The sequence below is a fragment of the Scleropages formosus genome, chromosome 1 (assembly GCF_900964775.1).
Source record: "Scleropages formosus chromosome 1, fSclFor1.1, whole genome shotgun sequence".
Classification (NCBI taxonomy): Eukaryota; Metazoa; Chordata; class Actinopteri; order Osteoglossiformes; family Osteoglossidae; genus Scleropages; species Scleropages formosus.
The window spans coordinates 988,821-1,005,005 of record NC_041806.1 but is presented as its reverse complement, the minus strand read 5'-3'; the positions used below and the strand labels follow the sequence as shown (position 1 = coordinate 1,005,005).

Sequence of the window (16,185 nt, the reverse complement as noted above, 5' to 3'; positions counted from 1 at the left end):
TACTTCGCCTTTCTTTACTAAGACGCGCTGGAACGACAGACATAAAATTGGAGCCAATCCCAACGTACGGAGGGTGCGCGCATGCGTACATCGTCAGTCATCGAAACGTACCAAAGATTCAGCAGACGTTGGGCGTAAAACGGGCCAATCGTAACGGCCGGAACTGGAGCCACCTTCGCGTTTCTCCAGCCAATCAGAGCGGAGCACGGTTTTCGCGGTGTTCCGCCTTGGTTCTCTCTCTGAACAGTCTGGCGGGAGCGGGACGGAGAGGTTCCTCCGTTATTTGCGGCTAAATGGCGCTGAGCGACACTCAGGGACTAAACAAGCTCTTAGCGACTCTCGGCTGAGTCCATTTGTCGAAGTCAAGAGAGACGGAGGCCAGGACGGCGACGTCGCGCAGCCCTCTCAGCAGCAGCAGCAGCAGCAGGTAGCTGTTAGCTGTTAGCTAACTTAGTCCAGGAGCGCCACCATGGCCAAGGTGCAGGTGCTGAACGTGGCCGTGCTGGACAACCCAAGTCACTTCGGCAACCCGTTCCAGTTCGAGATCACTTTCGAGTGCATGGAGGATCTCCCCGAAGGTGTGAGGAGCGCCGGTCTCTCTCTCTCTCCGTCACTCACTCATTCATTCTCACACACACAGACACACACACAGAGTGAGGTCACTGAGCAGTTCCCCTTTCGTTTTTGAATCGTAACTTTACAACACGTTTTACCCTTTCATTGCTTTGCCGGACCTCGGATCACAGTGTTAAGTCTGGGTTTCCGAAGTTGAAGCTTCCCGAGTCGCTGCCTAAGACTTAGTTGAGGACAACGCCACGGCCGGTCGCCATGGTTCCCACTTTTGGCGCCAAACCAGACAAACAAAAGTTAGTTACTCAATCAATTCGCAGTCTTTTCCCCAAAATTACTGAGGGTGCTTGATGTATTTCTGCACATGAGTCAGTGTTTTACTGTTGCACTTCAGGGTACAACATTCAATTTGCTGGGGTCCCACATGCGGCCTGGCACAAGTTGAACTAATAACTTTCTGTCTCCTTAACTTAGCACCTCCCCCGCTGCTCCCTCGCACGTTACACGGATATGTGACGACATGGGCACCATCACTGACAGACTCTGCATTGACATTTATTCCTTCATTGGATGCTTTTGTTGAGTGATCAGAAGTGCATTCATCCATTCTCAGCATCATTTGTGCCTGGGCATCGACCCCATCTCTTAGTCCCTGCAAATCAGTTCCTGGCTGGGACAATTCGCCTTTCCACTGTGCCCCTGTCATCTCGCTTTGCATAGCTGTCCGTACATCTGTCTCTGCGGAACCCACCCACACACCGGGACAAGCATTGCGAACAGTGCTGTATTGCACAAGCAGCGTAACTGAGTAAAACATGGTAATTTTTTAGCTGGATGATGCACAATAAGTCAGTCGTCGTCTTCCAGGTGGTGCAGCTGCCTCTTCACTGGATGATTCAGCTATCCTGTTTACTAGCAGAGTGTGTGTTTGAGACTGAGGGAGCGAGTTGCCCATTTCCTGTATCGTCTCCCAGACTTGGAGTGGAAGATCATCTACGTGGGCTCGGCGGAGAGCGAGGAGTATGACCAGACCCTGGACTCGGTTCTGGTGGGCCCCGTACCGGCCGGGAGGCATATGTTTGTGTTCCAGGTGAGTTGTGGTGGTCTGTGCCTGTAAACACGTCCGGCTCCTCATAGTCTACATGCCTCCGAACTGATACGCTCCTCTAACTGTTCTATGCGGATGTGTGTTCAGTCTGAGCACTTCCGGGGGGTTAACTGTAGTAACTTAGGGCGCTGGAGGCTTTACTCAACCAAATGGGAGTAGATCCTCTGTTCAAGTTGCTCATCTCACTACAGTTTTTCCTAGTGCCGCACCCTCCAGGTGTGGTTTATTGTACTCATTTCCATTTATTTGTTCAGCTGGCGCTTTTCTCCAAAGCAGTCTAACGACGTTGAGTTACTTGCAATTATTTACCCATTTATGCTGCTGTGCAATTTGACTGCTTGCTCAAGGGAACTACAACTGGATGTGGGATTTGAACCTGCAACCTTTGGGTCCAAGGGCAGCAGCTCGAGCTACTGCAGAACTCCAGAGCAAAAATTAATTCATTCATTCATGAATGTTAAAAACACATTCAATTTTATTCAGTCATGTCTTTGACACTTTTCTCCAAGTGACTCTACAGCAGCTACTTGCAGGGATTTACCAACGATTTACAGCTGGCTAATTTTTACTGTGTTAATTCAGGGTAAGTACCTTGATCAGAGTATTACAGCAGGGGGTTGGATTTGAACCTGGGTCCTTTGATTGCTGTGTGACAGCGGTAACCACTGCACTGCTTAGTCTGAACTTAGATTACTTCCCTTAGCAGACATGTCCAATGAATGCTATGTAGTGTTACCAGCCCATACCTTATTCACCACGGTGACTTACACTGCTAGATAGACTACTAATCCATGCATCAGTGGAACACACTCTGTCACTCACACACCGACCTACCTGAACAGCATGTCTTTGGACTGTAGGAGGAAACCCGCGCAGACATGGGGAGAACATACAAACTCCACGCAGACTGAGTGGGGATCGAACCTACATCCTCTCACGCCACCCACGCACTGTGCGACAGCAGCACCACCTGTGACCCACAGACAATGAGGTTCTTAAGTATTGCGTTGTCCGGTGCCGTTTCCCCCTCATCTCTTCCGCCCCCCTTGTCCGGCAGGCTGATGCCCCAGACACACACTTGATCCCAGAGACGGATGCGGTGGGCGTGACTGTGGTCTTGATCACATGCACGTACCGTGGACAGGAGTTCATCCGCATCGGCTACTACGTGAACAACGAGTACACGGACCCAGAGCTGCGTGAGAATCCGCCCCTCAAACCAGACTATTCGCAGGTAAACGCATCTTGTGAGAAAGGTGAAAACCCCCTTCTGCATATGTGCATGCGTGTGCGCACACACACCCTGCTGGATACTGAATATGACTGACTACCTGAGTACATCAGTACATCACCGAAGAAGGCAGAGCAACGCAGCCTTGTCGGTTCAAGTGGGTCAGACTCGACATGGCACAGAGAGTGGTGTAACTGGCCAGGGGTGTGTTTTTGCTGAGCAGAGGCTTATTCATGGAGAGGGGAGCATGCCATGTTAGCACAAAAACTAAAAAAAAAAAAAAAACCATGTGTGCTTTCTTCTTACACTTCCAGAGATAGAGAAACATTGGTTTAGTTAATAGGTAACTGGTAGTTAGTAGCAGGGTCATGTCCACGTGCAGTACAGCCATCCTTTTGAAAACCAGGGTATTTACATTGATCTGACACTTTACATACAGTGTGATGTTTGTGCACTAAGCTGCTCACTTATTTATTGACAATTTGGGATAAGTCTTGAAGGATACTACAGCCCAAGCAGGGATTCGAATCTGGGTCCTTCAGATGTATAATAATAATCGCTACACTACCTGCTGTTCCAGTAAAGGCAGGGTAAGGTGTGCATGCATCCCTCAGTGGGCTGAGAACCCAGTGGATAAATCAGTATAAATCATCTGTTTGCAGGTTTTGGAGACTGAAGGTTTTTTTTATTTTCTGGCTGAACACTCAGTTCATGATTTCCCAGCTCTTAACTTGCAAGCAGTTCTTCTGTAAGAACAGAACCACGTCATGCAGTTTTCAGAAGTGATTGGCAGTGATTTTTATGGGAGCACCTAATCATCTGTTCTCATTTGAAACTTCTAGTGAAATTAACAAAAATGTTGTTTTTGAAGAACCTGCCTTAGATCATTGGGCATTATCAGCATGTCTACTGAATTCTGGTGGGAAGTGAGAAACAAGTAGCACGTTTTTTAAATCCATTTAAACTTAAATTCAAATCTGTGGAGAGCCTTTGCTGTGGCACTCCTCAGCGAAGTACCTAGTCTGGATTGGTCTGCTACTTCAAGTAACAAAGGTTTTAATAACACTAGTGGGGACCCTGGGAAGTTGGCTGGATGGAACCTGTGCTTCCCCTCTTCAGTGCATGTGTGGCTCGGAGTTGACGCTCCTGACCCAAAGGTCTTTCTTCCAGCTTCAAAGAAACATTCTGGCCTCCAACCCAAGAGTGACACGCTTTCACATCAACTGGGAGGGCTGCACGGAGAAGATGGAGGACTCAGAAAACGTGGATCCTGCCCCCAATGCTGTGGTGGCTCCACCCTGCCCGGCTGGCAAAGCCCCGATCCTCGGCTTCCTTCCCGAGAACTCCATGGATTGTCTGTAGAAACGGATCAGAGAGTGTACCATACAAACTTATGCACTTAGTGTAGCTGGCAAAGGAACTGTCCTGTCATTGAACATCTTTGACACACACACACACACCATAGCCTTACAGCACTTACCACTGCTCTTACTGTTGGTATTTCCATAAGTTGGGCCTCCGTACCTCCAGGGGGCACCATGTCCCAGACTGCAAAACATCTCATTTGGACAAACCTGCCTGGTACCTGATGGGAACTTTGCGTTCTTTGCATTGCCTCATGTTTTTGAATCCTCTTTTGATATGAAAACTGCAGTGTTTCTGGGGAGAGCCCATGGGAATGGAGAAGGGCAATCATGGTGCTCTGATGCCTCTGCTAAGCCTGTAGGGACTGTATATATTTTTTGTGATTTTTTCTTTTGAGAATAAAGTTTTTTTCTTTTTGTAGCTATTTGTCTTGTTGCGGTTATTCTGTTTTCCGCGTAGGGGGTCGCGAGGATAGGTGTTGCTTGTCGTTCATTCATAAAACACTGCGGTGGGTCGACAAAGCGTTGCTAGGCAACAGCAGCCTGTCTACGGTAGCTCGTCTCCAACCGTCGTTGCGTCTGAGACCCCCTGCGGACTTTACCTCCTTTTCCCAGCCCTGTTCTGCACTAAAAAATTTACGTAGAAGATGGTAGCTCTACAGCAGCCTACGTTAAAGTGCGTCTGTCTTACAGACTATCAATTTCCATGCTTCATCGCTCCGAGTTTTTCGCAGCGACGTGACTGATTAATGTGTCGTTCGCTGAGTAGCCGCGTGTTTTAGATTGACCAACTTTCCAAAAATAGCTTCCCGGTAACGTCACTCGACCAATCAGGAAGGAGCGGGAGGGAGGAAGTGCGAGAAGGAGCCACTGGAAATTCTGCTAATGGGGCGGTCTCTGGGTAGGACTGCCCGTGAATCCGCCTCGTGCGGCCAGCCAAACACCGCGAGACACACGAGGTGTCGGACAAATGGGAGCTAAATAACGAGTGACGTTATTCACCGATACGAGGGGGCGGGATTTAGAGGAAGCTGTTGACCGAAGAGAATTGGCTAATGACAGTAGCGCAAAGTGAAGCACCAATCAGGTGCGAAGAGACCCTGTCTGTCACCTTCGGTTTAGCCAATGGGCTTTTGAAAGAGGCGTGACGGTGTTGAGGCCGGAGTTGCGAGCGCTCGCTTGTAAGGATTAAGGGACTGTTGATCTGGGCCGCCGTTCCTCGGTACTGGACTCCGGACCGATCCCGACCGGACAGCACCGGGCTGGGAGCAGCCCCAGCTCGGCGGGGAACGGGGACTCGAGCTGGGCGCCACCGGTGGAGAGAAGGAGCGCGGAAGGGAAGAACGAAGAGGAGAGGAGAGGAGAGGAGAGGAGAGGGAAGGGGGCCTCGCGGACCCGCACTGTCCCCGCATCATGTCCCCGCAATAGACTAGAGGAGTTGGTGGTGCGCGACTCGAACCTGCACAGAAGGAGTGTAGCTGAGAAGAGGAGAGAGGGACAGCAGCGTCGCCATGGGCAACGCGCCCGCGGCCAGGAGAGGCAGCGACATGGAGAGCGGTGTGTGTGTGTGTGTGTGTGTGTGTGTGTGTCGATCGTCCCTCGTCATCATGCTGCTGATGACAGTTGTGTGTGTGTGTGTGTGTGTGTGTGTGTGTGTGTGTCGATCGTCCCTCGTCATCATGCTGCTGATGACAGTTGTGTGTGTGTGTGTGTGTGTGTGTGTGTGTGTGTGTGTGTTGTGGATCAAAGCTGGAGAAGCTCAGACTGATATCGAAGTGTTCTTTCACACGCACACTTGTTAACCTTAGGGTTACAGTTGTGATGGCACCCACCCACTGAACCCCTTCTTCCTCTAGGGTCCCCGTGCTGCATGGCATGCTGGGAACACACCACCTTCAGCATTGGGCACAAGTCTGAAAGTCTGACAACCCACGTTGAGTGGGAAGGGTTGTTGGTTTGACTCCCATCGGCTACTGGCACCGTTTACCTCCTTGAGGTTTCCTGCGCTGTGCGTCATGTCCCAGGGTCGCGTGTGTGTGCGTACCTTCACGCTCAACCCCCTCTCTGCTTGAGGTGGCAGGAGGCATGGTGCAACCGCCTTGCACTTGAGTAACACAGGTTAAAATCTCACCGGCTGCTCCAACACCCTTGATCGAGTAGACAGTTAAAAAAATACGGAGTTGTACACATCGGTAAATTGTGGTATTTCTGCTGACGTTCATCTCCTGAGCAACTGACTCATGCAGTTTGAATGGTTCAAACTGACCTTTAGGTCCTTGTTCAAGAGCCAGGAATCTGGGGTTCGAACAGACGACCCTCTGGCGTCAAGTGCGGTTCTTGTGGGTCCTGACAGGAATGTACTAATAAGCGCCCCTGCATTCAGCCTGGGTTCATGGGCAGCTGGGGATTGTGGGACGGTGGTGTGAGAAGAACCTTGAATGATACCTTCCTGTACTGTGTAATCATGGTAAATGTGATAAAACTGAGTAGGAGCGTGGTAGTAAGTAAGGCCTGTGAATATGTGGTGGGGGGGGGTGGTCTGTGGTGTCAACCTGTTAGTGAGTGTCTCACACGCACATTGTCTGAAACCACTTGTTCCAAGTGTGGTCGCAGCAAACCGGAGCCTAACTCGGTAAGGCTGGAGAGAGGAGTGACACACCCAGGATGGGACGCCAGTCCGTAGCAAGGCACCCCAGGCGGGACTCGAACCCCAGACCCACCGGAGAGCGGGACCTGGCCAAGTCTGCTGCGCCACCATCCCCCCTTAGTGACTGTCACTCGGTCCTAAAGTGGCCTTGGAGTTACGAACAAAAGAAGTTATGAACATATGAACTGCTCTCACTGGTATTTGTAAGTCGAGGAGCTGTTGTTAAAATGATGCGCATCATGAGAGATCAGTCACCCCGCACAGGCACTTTTATCTTCTCTGCCGTCTGCAAAGTAGCTCAGGTCTATTCGAACCCGCACAGCTAGGTACAGGAACAGCTTTTACCCCGCTGCTGTAAGAGTGTACAACACTCACCAGTGTGCCACCTTAGGTAACTAGAGTTGGACTGTTCCTTCCAAGGACATTGGTAGATGACACTGCCACTTTAAGCATCCGCATTCTCGCTCTCACGTTCTGAGTTCTCTGGCTGTCTACTGGTATTATTGTTACTGTTATTTGTCATTGCTATCAGCATTACTCACTGTCATTTTTTTGTTTGTACAGTATTTGTATTGTCTCTGTCTTGTCCATAGTCTGTGGAGAAGCATTCAAGAAGAATTTCATGATACTTGTACCTACGACAACAAACTTGATGTGGTGCAAGGGAGGGAGAGATACACACACACACACACACACACACACACACACACACACACACACACACACAGAGCTAGCTTGATCTTGGAGCTGTGTGAGGTCACTGCCATTCTCACTGAGCTGCAGTGTGTGCGGAAGCAGGTTTTTAAAAAAATCCCAGTGTCCAGAGCATTTACATGGCTGCTTTTGGCTGAATGATCACGAACGTGGTAAATATAGAAGGTGTCAGAAAAACGTTAACACTGTTACCTCCTGAATTCCTGAAAAATATTTTTGAGCTATGAACAAAATGAGTTACAAACAGATTTCTGGGCTCGGCGCTGTTTGTGAGTTGAGGAGCCGCTTCACACTGTAATGTGCGTGTGTCTCTCCAGCGTAGTACGTGTGTGTTCCCCTCATGTCTCTTCTTGCACTTTTGGCCCAAGGTTCCATTCGAGAGCTCTGTGGTCTGTCGGGACCTTGACCGCTGCTGTCCTCATTCTTCAGGATGGACAGTTGGACACCATGGACACCGACATGTGACCTGGTCCTTCTGTGTCTTTGTCTTCTGCAGTGAAGGAGTTTCTCACAAGGGCCAAGGAGGACTTCCTCAGGAAATGGGAGAACCCAGCACAGGTATATTTTATTTATTTTATATATTTTTTTAATGCATTTATACAGCAGCATAATTTTTACTGTAGCAATTTAGGGTAAATACCTTGATCAAGGTGGGATTTGAACCTGCGATCTCTGAATCCTGAGCAAATGGCTCTAACCACCCTGCCACCTGGCGCCTGTTGAATTATAGTTGCTGCACTGCTGGCTTTTGAACACGGACGCTTTGGGCTCCCAAAAGAGTTCCTTAGCCACTTTGTGCTCCAGCACCTTACTGTGGCCACAGCTGAAGTTGGATTATTGATAAGGGCCAGCAAGTGGCGCAGTGGTTAGAGCCACTCACTCGTGCCATCTCCAGTCCCTTATCGGTCACTCGTTCTATCCAGAGCACTCTTAAAATGCAAAATTCGCACACTCCTGCAGTTGGTTCTGCTTCCTGAAAGGCTCAGGTTCAAATCCCCCCCTCCCACTGTGTGAATAGGTAAGTCGTGGTATGTACCTGTAATATACGTGAGTGTGAGAAACACCCGCGTCGAGGGAACCTTAGCTGAAGCACGGAGCCCAGCTGCAAGAGGGACGGGTTCGAGCTCGGTACCTTCTGGCTGCGAGGGGGACGGGTTCAAGCCCGTCATGCTGATCTTCTCCCAGAGGCGCACAGATGATTTCGTGTCGAAATGAAATGCAAACCCACCTCGCCGTGGTTCCCAGGCCCTCGTTTATGTTGCTGTAAGTATGTGTCGCTGTGAAGAAAGGGAAGGATGTGACATGAAGGATGGAGAGAGACGCATACACACTCGCATTCGTATGGCATCATGTAGTGTGGGTTGACCTTAGGAAGCTGCATGGCCCCCCAGTGGCTGCAGTAAGAGTCCCTCCCCCTCCCCTAAGGCTGTGTTACCAAGCTTTCACTGCATTTCAGCAAATGGTACCCTGTCACCCCCCCCCCCCCCCAACAGAACACGGCGGCGCTGGAGCACTTTGAGCGCATAAAGACCTTGGGCACGGGCTCCTTTGGCCGTGTCATGCTGGTGCGACACAGAGAGACGGGTCAGCACTACGCCATGAAGATCCTGGACAAGCAGAAGGTTGGGTCGTGAGCTTTGGGGGTGGGGGGTGCTCTCTGCCAGGGGTGACATTGCACTCACTTCACTGGTCTCCTTCCGCTCCCCCCTCAAGGTGGTGAAGCTGAAGCAGATCGAACACACGCTGAACGAGAAGCGCATCCTGCAAGCGGTCAGCTTCCCCTTCCTCGTTCGAGTGGAGTTCTCCTTCAAGGTGAGCGCGCGCGCCTCTGACGTACCTTGCAAATTTCTATCTGTACTGGGCTGAATTTACCCTGTGTCTACCCTCCAAGCCTATAGGTGGCAGTAGAGTGCACAAGAGAGTGTAGGACCACTGTGATTCAACTCGCGTCCACAGTGTTTACAGCTCCTCGGTGTCGCTGGTCGTTAATGGAAGAGGAACGTTTTTACGGGACGTCCGTCAGCCAATGGTCACCGTAGAATATGACGCATGTTCATTTTGCGGCATCATAAATTAGCTTTGACTTTGCAAGTTAATAAAGTGTTACAAAGTTGAGCAGCTTGTTAATTTACTTTAATTGAGTGGGGAACAAAATGAGTTGTAACCGACCGCACTTCTGGTGCCGTGTGAGTGGAGAAGCAGGGGACCCAAACCGATGTCCACCTGGCCTCCGTGTCTCTTACATGTGTCCCGCCCTCAGGACAACACGAACCTGTACATGGTGATGGAGTACGTCCCGGGGGGCGAGATGTTCTCTCACCTGCGCAGAATCGGCCGCTTCAGGTGAGAGCAGCAGAGCCCCGGTGCCTGATGGGTAAGGCGGCGTCACCAGAGTCGGGTTTCCTCCCACTTGAGGAAGCTGTTAAATGTGCAGAACCAAAAAAAAAAAGTCAATGAGGGGTTTGGGATGTAGGTCAGCCTTCTGTGGCATGTTGACAAACAGCTGATTGCTTCCCCACAGTCATGAACAAAACAGAGTAAAGTACCCGACGGGGCACAACTGGACATAGCTGTGGGGCAGTAGGTGGCGCAGCGTAGCATTAGAGCTGCTCTCTTCAGAGCCGAAGGATGACAGTTCGAATCGAACCTCCTGCCGTACTACTCTGGAGCAAGGTACTTGCCCTAGATGTCCCCGGTAAAAATTACCTAGCTCAGCATTTTAAGTCAAGAAAAAAATGGAGGCAAACGAATAGATATAAAACAAATGTAAATGACCACGGTAAAAAATGTAGTGTAAGTGCAATACACTGTTTATCGAAAGGACTCTCGTTCGAATTCCACGTCCTGCCCTAGTACCCTGGATGGATACAGTAAAAACTACCCTGTGACCTGAGTGCTGATCTCATTTGTTGTCAAGTGCAGTCTCTTAAGTGCTGCTCCACCTGCTGCCCTAGCCTGGCACTGCAGCAAGTGGTAAGAAGGGGAGGGATTCGACCTTGGCCCACCCGGATACAAGGGCCTGGTTGCTGGAGTGCACCCGGAGCCCTGGCAGTAGGATCCGTGTGCGCTGTACGCCCCCTAGTGGCTGCTGCGCTCACCTGCCATCTCCCGCTGTCCACAGCGAGCCGCATGCCCGCTTCTACGCCGCCCAGATAGTTCTCACCTTCGAGTACCTTCACTACCTGGACCTCATCTACCGAGACCTGAAACCAGAGAACCTGCTCATCGACCAGCAGGGCTACATACAGGTGAGGTGACCTGGTCGCGACCCGCAGGCCGCTGGAGCTCGGCGCATTGCCGGAACACGGGCGCCTCGACCGCCCTTCTCAGTGACGTGGCTCCGCCCACTTGCTGTCGCCGACGCTTTCTGTCGTGCAGGTGACGGATTTTGGATTCGCCAAGCGAGTCAAGGGCAGGACATGGACCCTGTGCGGCACTCCGGAGTACCTGGCTCCTGAAATCATACTCAGCAAGGTAAAAACAGCGGGTGGGGGTGGGGTGGGGGGGTGTCATCAGCGCTGTCACCATGAAACTCCAAAAATTGCCTGTTCTATCCTTCAGTTGTTGAGTTGATCGTTTGGAAAACAGGGAGCCGGTGTACGCGAGCACTTACCGCAGTACAGCTTAGCCAACACACGATGACGGCAGGCGAACCCGATGTCATTTCACAGTTGTGGGATGTCTCCAGTGAGCTGCTGATGGTTGCTGTGTACAAACTCCCGATGTGTCGCCCTTTCTCTGTCTGCGTGTGTGTGTCCGGCTACCTCCTAGGGGTACAACAAAGCGGTGGACTGGTGGGCTCTCGGGGTGCTCATCTACGAGATGGCGGCCGGTTACCCCCCGTTCTTCGCCGACCAGCCCATCCAGATCTACGAGAAGATCGTTTCGGGGAAGGTTCGTTCATGCCTTTCGTTTTGACATTTTCTCGCTACAGAGTGGCCCAAAAGTGTCCGTTTCATTGGCGGAAACACTGCCGGCAGCTGCGGGGGCGACGTCACATGACCCCTCGTTCTCCTGCTTCCTGTACGGTCGCGGTGCCTTGCAGAAGTATTCACACCCCCCGACAAATTGGCACTTTGATATTCCTGTACATGTTACGTTTTAATCCAAGAAAATGATGCTACTCAAAAGCAATTATTGTAAGTCAACTTTTTTTCTTTTTTTTTTTTTTTTTTTTTTAAATCAATACTGTAGTAATGCTGTTTGCATAAGTATTCAAACCCTTGAACTCAATATTTGGAGCAAGAACTTTTTGCAGCCCTTTTGGATAAGTGTGTACCAGTGGATTTTTTTTTTTTTTTTTTTTTTTTTTTTTAAATTTTAATTTACAAGCTTTATTGTCACATCATCATCAACATAACATGTAGAGAAGAGTGAAAAATCTTGAGTGCAGCTCCAGAAAGTGCAGTATTAAGAGTATGTCATAAGTTACGTTAAACCCAGTGTATATACCAATTGTGTTCGCAGATTATACAACAGAAGAATAAATAAATAAATAAATAAATAAAAATAAATAAATAAATAAAAAATAGAGACATAAAAAACAAACTATCTATATGTATGTACAGAGAATATGGGGAAATAAAACAGCGGATTTGAATTTTAGTCTCAGTCCTGCGTATTTAACAGTCTAATGGCCTGAGGAAAGAAACTGTCCCTCAGCCGACTTCTGCGGGCCCGGATGCTCCGGTACCGTCTACCTGAGGGGAGTAGGTGGAACAGTCCGTGACTAGGGTGGCTGGGGTCGTTAATGATCCTTTGTGCCTTCCTCACACACCGCCTGTTGTAGATATCCTGGAGGGAGGGAAGCTCAACCCCCACAATGTGTCTGGCTGTCCTCACCACCCTCTGGAGAGACCTGTGGTTGAGGCCAGTGCTGTTACCATACCAGGAGGTGATACAGCCAATAATGATCCTCTCCACTGCGCAGGTGTAGAAGGTTTTGAGGATGTTCTGGTTCATCCTCAACTTCCTCAGCCGTCTAAGGAAGAAGAGGCGCTGATGGGCCTTCTTCACTACTGCATCAGTGTGACTGGTCCATGCGAGATCCTCGGTGATATGGACAGCGAGAAACTTAAAGCTGGTGACCCGCTCCACCGGTGTCCCGCTGATGGTGATGGGGGTGTGTTCCCTCTCCTGCCTCCTGAAGTCCACGATGATCTCCTTGGTCTTGGTGGTGTTGAGTAAGAGGTGGTTCTCCTGACACCAATGTGTCAGAGTGTGCACCTCCTCCCTGTAGGCCGCCTCATCGCCGTCAGTGATCAGGCCTACAACCGTCGTGTCATCGGCAAACTTCACGATGGCATTGGTGCTGTGCGTAGCTAATACCGTGGTGCGGTGCGGTCCTGGTAAATCCCATCAGTCATTGAAATTGCTTCACTGTAATGTCTTTGCGTTAAATTTGCATTTCAAACAAAAAAGTGAAACACGGGAACAATAAACTTCTGAGTTGAGCTCCTGCTCATGAAAAGGTATTTAAGTTCTCTGTACAGCCTCATGGAGGGGGAGGGGGAGGTCATCAAATCTCAGTATGGTCATGGGGGGGGGGGGGGTGTTAAAAGCCAAAGTTATACAGTGGAAAAAATGTTTGCCTCCCTTTCCTGGTTTTGGGGGTTCCTTTTTTCTGATGGCACTTTTCACCAAGAAAATGGTGTGGAAACAACGGCAGCGTCGCCGTTTCTCCTGAAGCGACACAAAGACATGATTTAGTTTCTGTGAGAACGCTGCAAAGGACAGAGAGCTGAGACGGGGGCGAATACTTCGTCACAGCGCCGCACACAAACAATTTTGTGCTCGTTCTTTCGTTCGGTTTGTTCTGTCACATCGTAGTGTCACTCGGACCTTATAAACACCTGTTTTTTCTTTGTAGGACGTATTGGAAAACTCTTCGAAGATGTGATCAAAGATTCCAGCCGATCTGACTTCGAGTCCCTGGACACCCAGCATAGGAGTCTTGACCTCTCTGCTCTTTGTTTACCACCCCCCCAACCCCCTACAGGTGAGGTTCCCCTCCCACTTCAGCTCGGATCTGAAAGACCTCTTGAGGAACCTGCTCCAGGTGGACCTGACCAAGCGCTTTGGGAACCTCAAGAACGGTGTTAACGACATCAAGGGGCACAAGTGGTTTGCCACCACCGACTGGATTGCCATCTACCAGAGGAAGGTCAGTGGCTGCGGGGGGGACGTTGTGGTGGTGGTTCTGCTCCTCTGTCCCCTCTTAATGCATCAGTAATCCTGTGTCTGTGTCTAAAGCTCTTTGTCTGTTGATATATACATAATTAAGTAGTAGAGTAGAGCAGTAAAATGTAGTGAAACTTAAGGAAGGTCTGGCACTAGATGGAGCAGTGTCCTGGGTGCGGAGCCGGTGGGGGGCGCAGTGCAAGTGCATCCAAGTGCCGTTTACTAATATGCCGATAATGCGGCTTTGCGCGCAGGTGGAAGCGCCCTTCATCCCCAAGTGCAAAGGCCCCGGTGACACCAGCAACTTCGACGACTACGAGGAGGAGGAAATCCGCATCTCGTTCACCGAGAAGTGTGGAAAGGAGTTCGCCGAGTTCTAGACGCATCCTGGAAGAGCAGGTGGAACGAGGGAGAGAGGACCAGGACCAGGACCATGACCATGACGATGATGATGACCATGATGATGATGATGATGAGCGGGAGTTGTCTGCTATACCATAAGACCACCAGCAGCCAAAAAGTGAAACGGCACCTGAGCAGCTCTGCAGTGTTGCCTGTGGGTTTCTTACTCCTTTTTATTTAGTCTTGTTCAGCTGACACCCTCCTGTAGTCATGGGTCTGTAGCGGGGGGGTGACATCATCCCAGCACTGCAATTGGTTGGTGGAGGGTGAGGTGAGGCCTTGTCTCATAGTCCACGATGAGTCCATTCAGCCCCTTGCCTCTGAAGTGGGCTCTTCAAGCAATAGAGTTGGCAACACAAAGCATTGTGGGTAGAAAAGGTGGGGATGGGGGCTCTGTGCTTCGCGGCGGCAGACGGGTGATTTGGAGGGAAGGTGCGCGTGTGGCACACAGGGTGAAACCCTGGACAGAGACACACACGACCCCACCCCAGCGAGAACAAAACATCTTTCTGCCATCTTGGATGACGGAGAGACAGCCTTCGCTCCCGCTTTTTGCATCACTCTCGGAGGGATGTGGAACGCGGTGCTTCTTCTGCTGAAGAGGTGGGCGCAGTCATCCGTCCCCACCATTTAGCTAGTCGTGGATGGGCCGCAGGCTTGACGGGACTGTTTCTCGGACGGGTCGCAACGGCATGGACTCGCACTTGGACTCGGTTCTTCGTGTGGTTGAGCTCCAGCTGCTGGTACGAAAACTTGTGGAATATTAACTGCTGTAAAAATTACTTGCTGTATTTTTTTTTTTTTTTAAATGGGTCAGTACACGTGTAACGCTAACAGCGGCGGAATCAACTCTATAAGCTGAGGGTATGATCACCGCTTGTCCAAATAATGAAAATTGTGATGCGAAGACACAGCGGCCGCAGTGTGATGTCTGGTATCCCAGAGTCACGGTGCAAACGCACACCGTTGTTACCGATCACCAAGGGCGAAAGTAGGCCCCGGCACTCTATCCTGTTTGAGCAAATCGGCCAAGGGCCGAACGCAGCCGGCGGCTGCAGCCCCGCACCGTGGCGTCTGTTTCCGCTCCCTGGTCCACTGTGCTTGAGCGTATTTCCCGCCAAAACGCCACCATGGCCGAGCCGCCTCAGGGCCTGTTGCACCGCAGCGGTAACCATGGCAACGGCAGTCCCTACAGTTACACTCCAGCGGGCAACCAGTTCGCCAGACAATAATTTATTTTCCGTTCCCAGATCGGATGTCTTGCTTCTATTTGTTTTAATAAAACTGATTTACTGCTGTGACGTCAGCAGCAGCAGCCGTCTACTGCGCGCGCACACGAGACAGAGCCGTACCAGTGCACAGAGGCTGCGAAGAGGGGGTTGGGCTCTTTCATCCCTCTGTGACGTCGACACGAAGCAGCCTCTTTTGCACGGGCGTCGGACACGATCGGGAGCAGCCGCGGCACCGTTCGTGTGCTTTTCATTTTAATTCGTGTCACTCTGACGTTCACCAGCAAAATGAGCTGTTTTGAAATAGACGTCTTGTGCGTATCGCAGCACGTGGCGCCGCGTGCGACGCCTTCGATCTCGCAGCGGTTCTGAGTGTCTGACCCATGGGCGCTGAAGAGGCGTGCGGCGCGTGCCGAGGAGGCTCGTGTGCGTGCGGGGGCGGGGGTAATCACGCAGATGGGCTCGCGGAACAGTACGGAAGTGGGTAGGGCCACTCACCGCTGAAGGAGACGGGGCACCCGCAGGCGATGCTGTGGGAAGCGGACCCTGCCACACCCCCCCGTTTTTGGTTTTTTGGTTATGGGTGTGTGTATAAAATATTCATATATGTATGTATATAAATGCCAGTGTCGCAATAAATAACACGCGACGGCGCCACTGCTGTGAGGATTTTTGATCACCGTGATGGTGATGATGCTGTTAATGATGACTGTTTCCATGGCCACGCCCCCGCCCCTTCC

At 50.8% G+C, this 16,185-nt stretch overlaps 2 protein-coding genes across 2 annotated transcripts; both read left to right on the top strand.

The window, feature by feature from the left end:
* The first annotated feature begins 212 nt into the window (after positions 1–212).
* Positions 213–4,764, top strand: LOC108919745 (histone chaperone asf1b-A-like). The gene is made up of 4 exons (XM_018727983.2): positions 213–578; positions 1,545–1,660; positions 2,736–2,912; positions 4,080–4,764. The coding sequence occupies exons 1-4, from the start codon at positions 470–472 to the stop codon at positions 4,269–4,271; spliced, it is 594 nt and encodes a 197-aa protein (XP_018583499.1). The 5' UTR covers positions 213–469; the 3' UTR covers positions 4,272–4,764.
* Positions 4,765–5,425: 661 nt separating this feature from the next.
* On the top strand, positions 5,426–14,440 carry LOC108919757 (cAMP-dependent protein kinase catalytic subunit alpha-like). The gene is made up of 10 exons (XM_018728009.2): positions 5,426–5,830; positions 8,131–8,192; positions 9,128–9,256; positions 9,348–9,446; positions 9,895–9,977; positions 10,756–10,882; positions 11,013–11,108; positions 11,406–11,528; positions 13,633–13,797; positions 14,069–14,440. Exons 1-10 carry the CDS (start codon positions 5,785–5,787, stop codon positions 14,192–14,194), a joined length of 1,056 nt encoding a protein of 351 aa, XP_018583525.1. The 5' UTR covers positions 5,426–5,784; the 3' UTR covers positions 14,195–14,440.
* The last annotated feature ends 1,745 nt before the right edge of the window (positions 14,441–16,185 follow it).

What these genes read in the sequence shown, in the direction of transcription:
- LOC108919745 (XM_018727983.2), top strand. Translation starts at nt 470, where the DNA reads ATGGCCAAGGTGCAGGTGCTGAACGTGGCCGTGCTGGACAACCCAAGT. An exon ending in CATGGAGGATCTCCCCGAAG is followed by an intron (nt 579 to 1,544) that starts GTGTGAGGAGCG and finishes ATCGTCTCCCAG; the next exon opens with ACTTGGAGTGGAAGATCATC. An exon ending in GGCATATGTTTGTGTTCCAG is followed by an intron (nt 1,661 to 2,735) that starts GTGAGTTGTGGT and finishes CTTGTCCGGCAG; the next exon opens with GCTGATGCCCCAGACACACA.
- LOC108919757 (XM_018728009.2), top strand. Translation starts at nt 5,785, where the DNA reads ATGGGCAACGCGCCCGCGGCCAGGAGAGGCAGCGACATGGAGAGCG. An exon ending in AATGGGAGAACCCAGCACAG is followed by an intron (nt 8,193 to 9,127) that starts GTATATTTTATT and finishes CCCCCCCAACAG; the next exon opens with AACACGGCGGCGCTGGAGCA. An exon ending in CGCAGAATCGGCCGCTTCAG is followed by an intron (nt 9,978 to 10,755) that starts GTGAGAGCAGCA and finishes CGCTGTCCACAG; the next exon opens with CGAGCCGCATGCCCGCTTCT.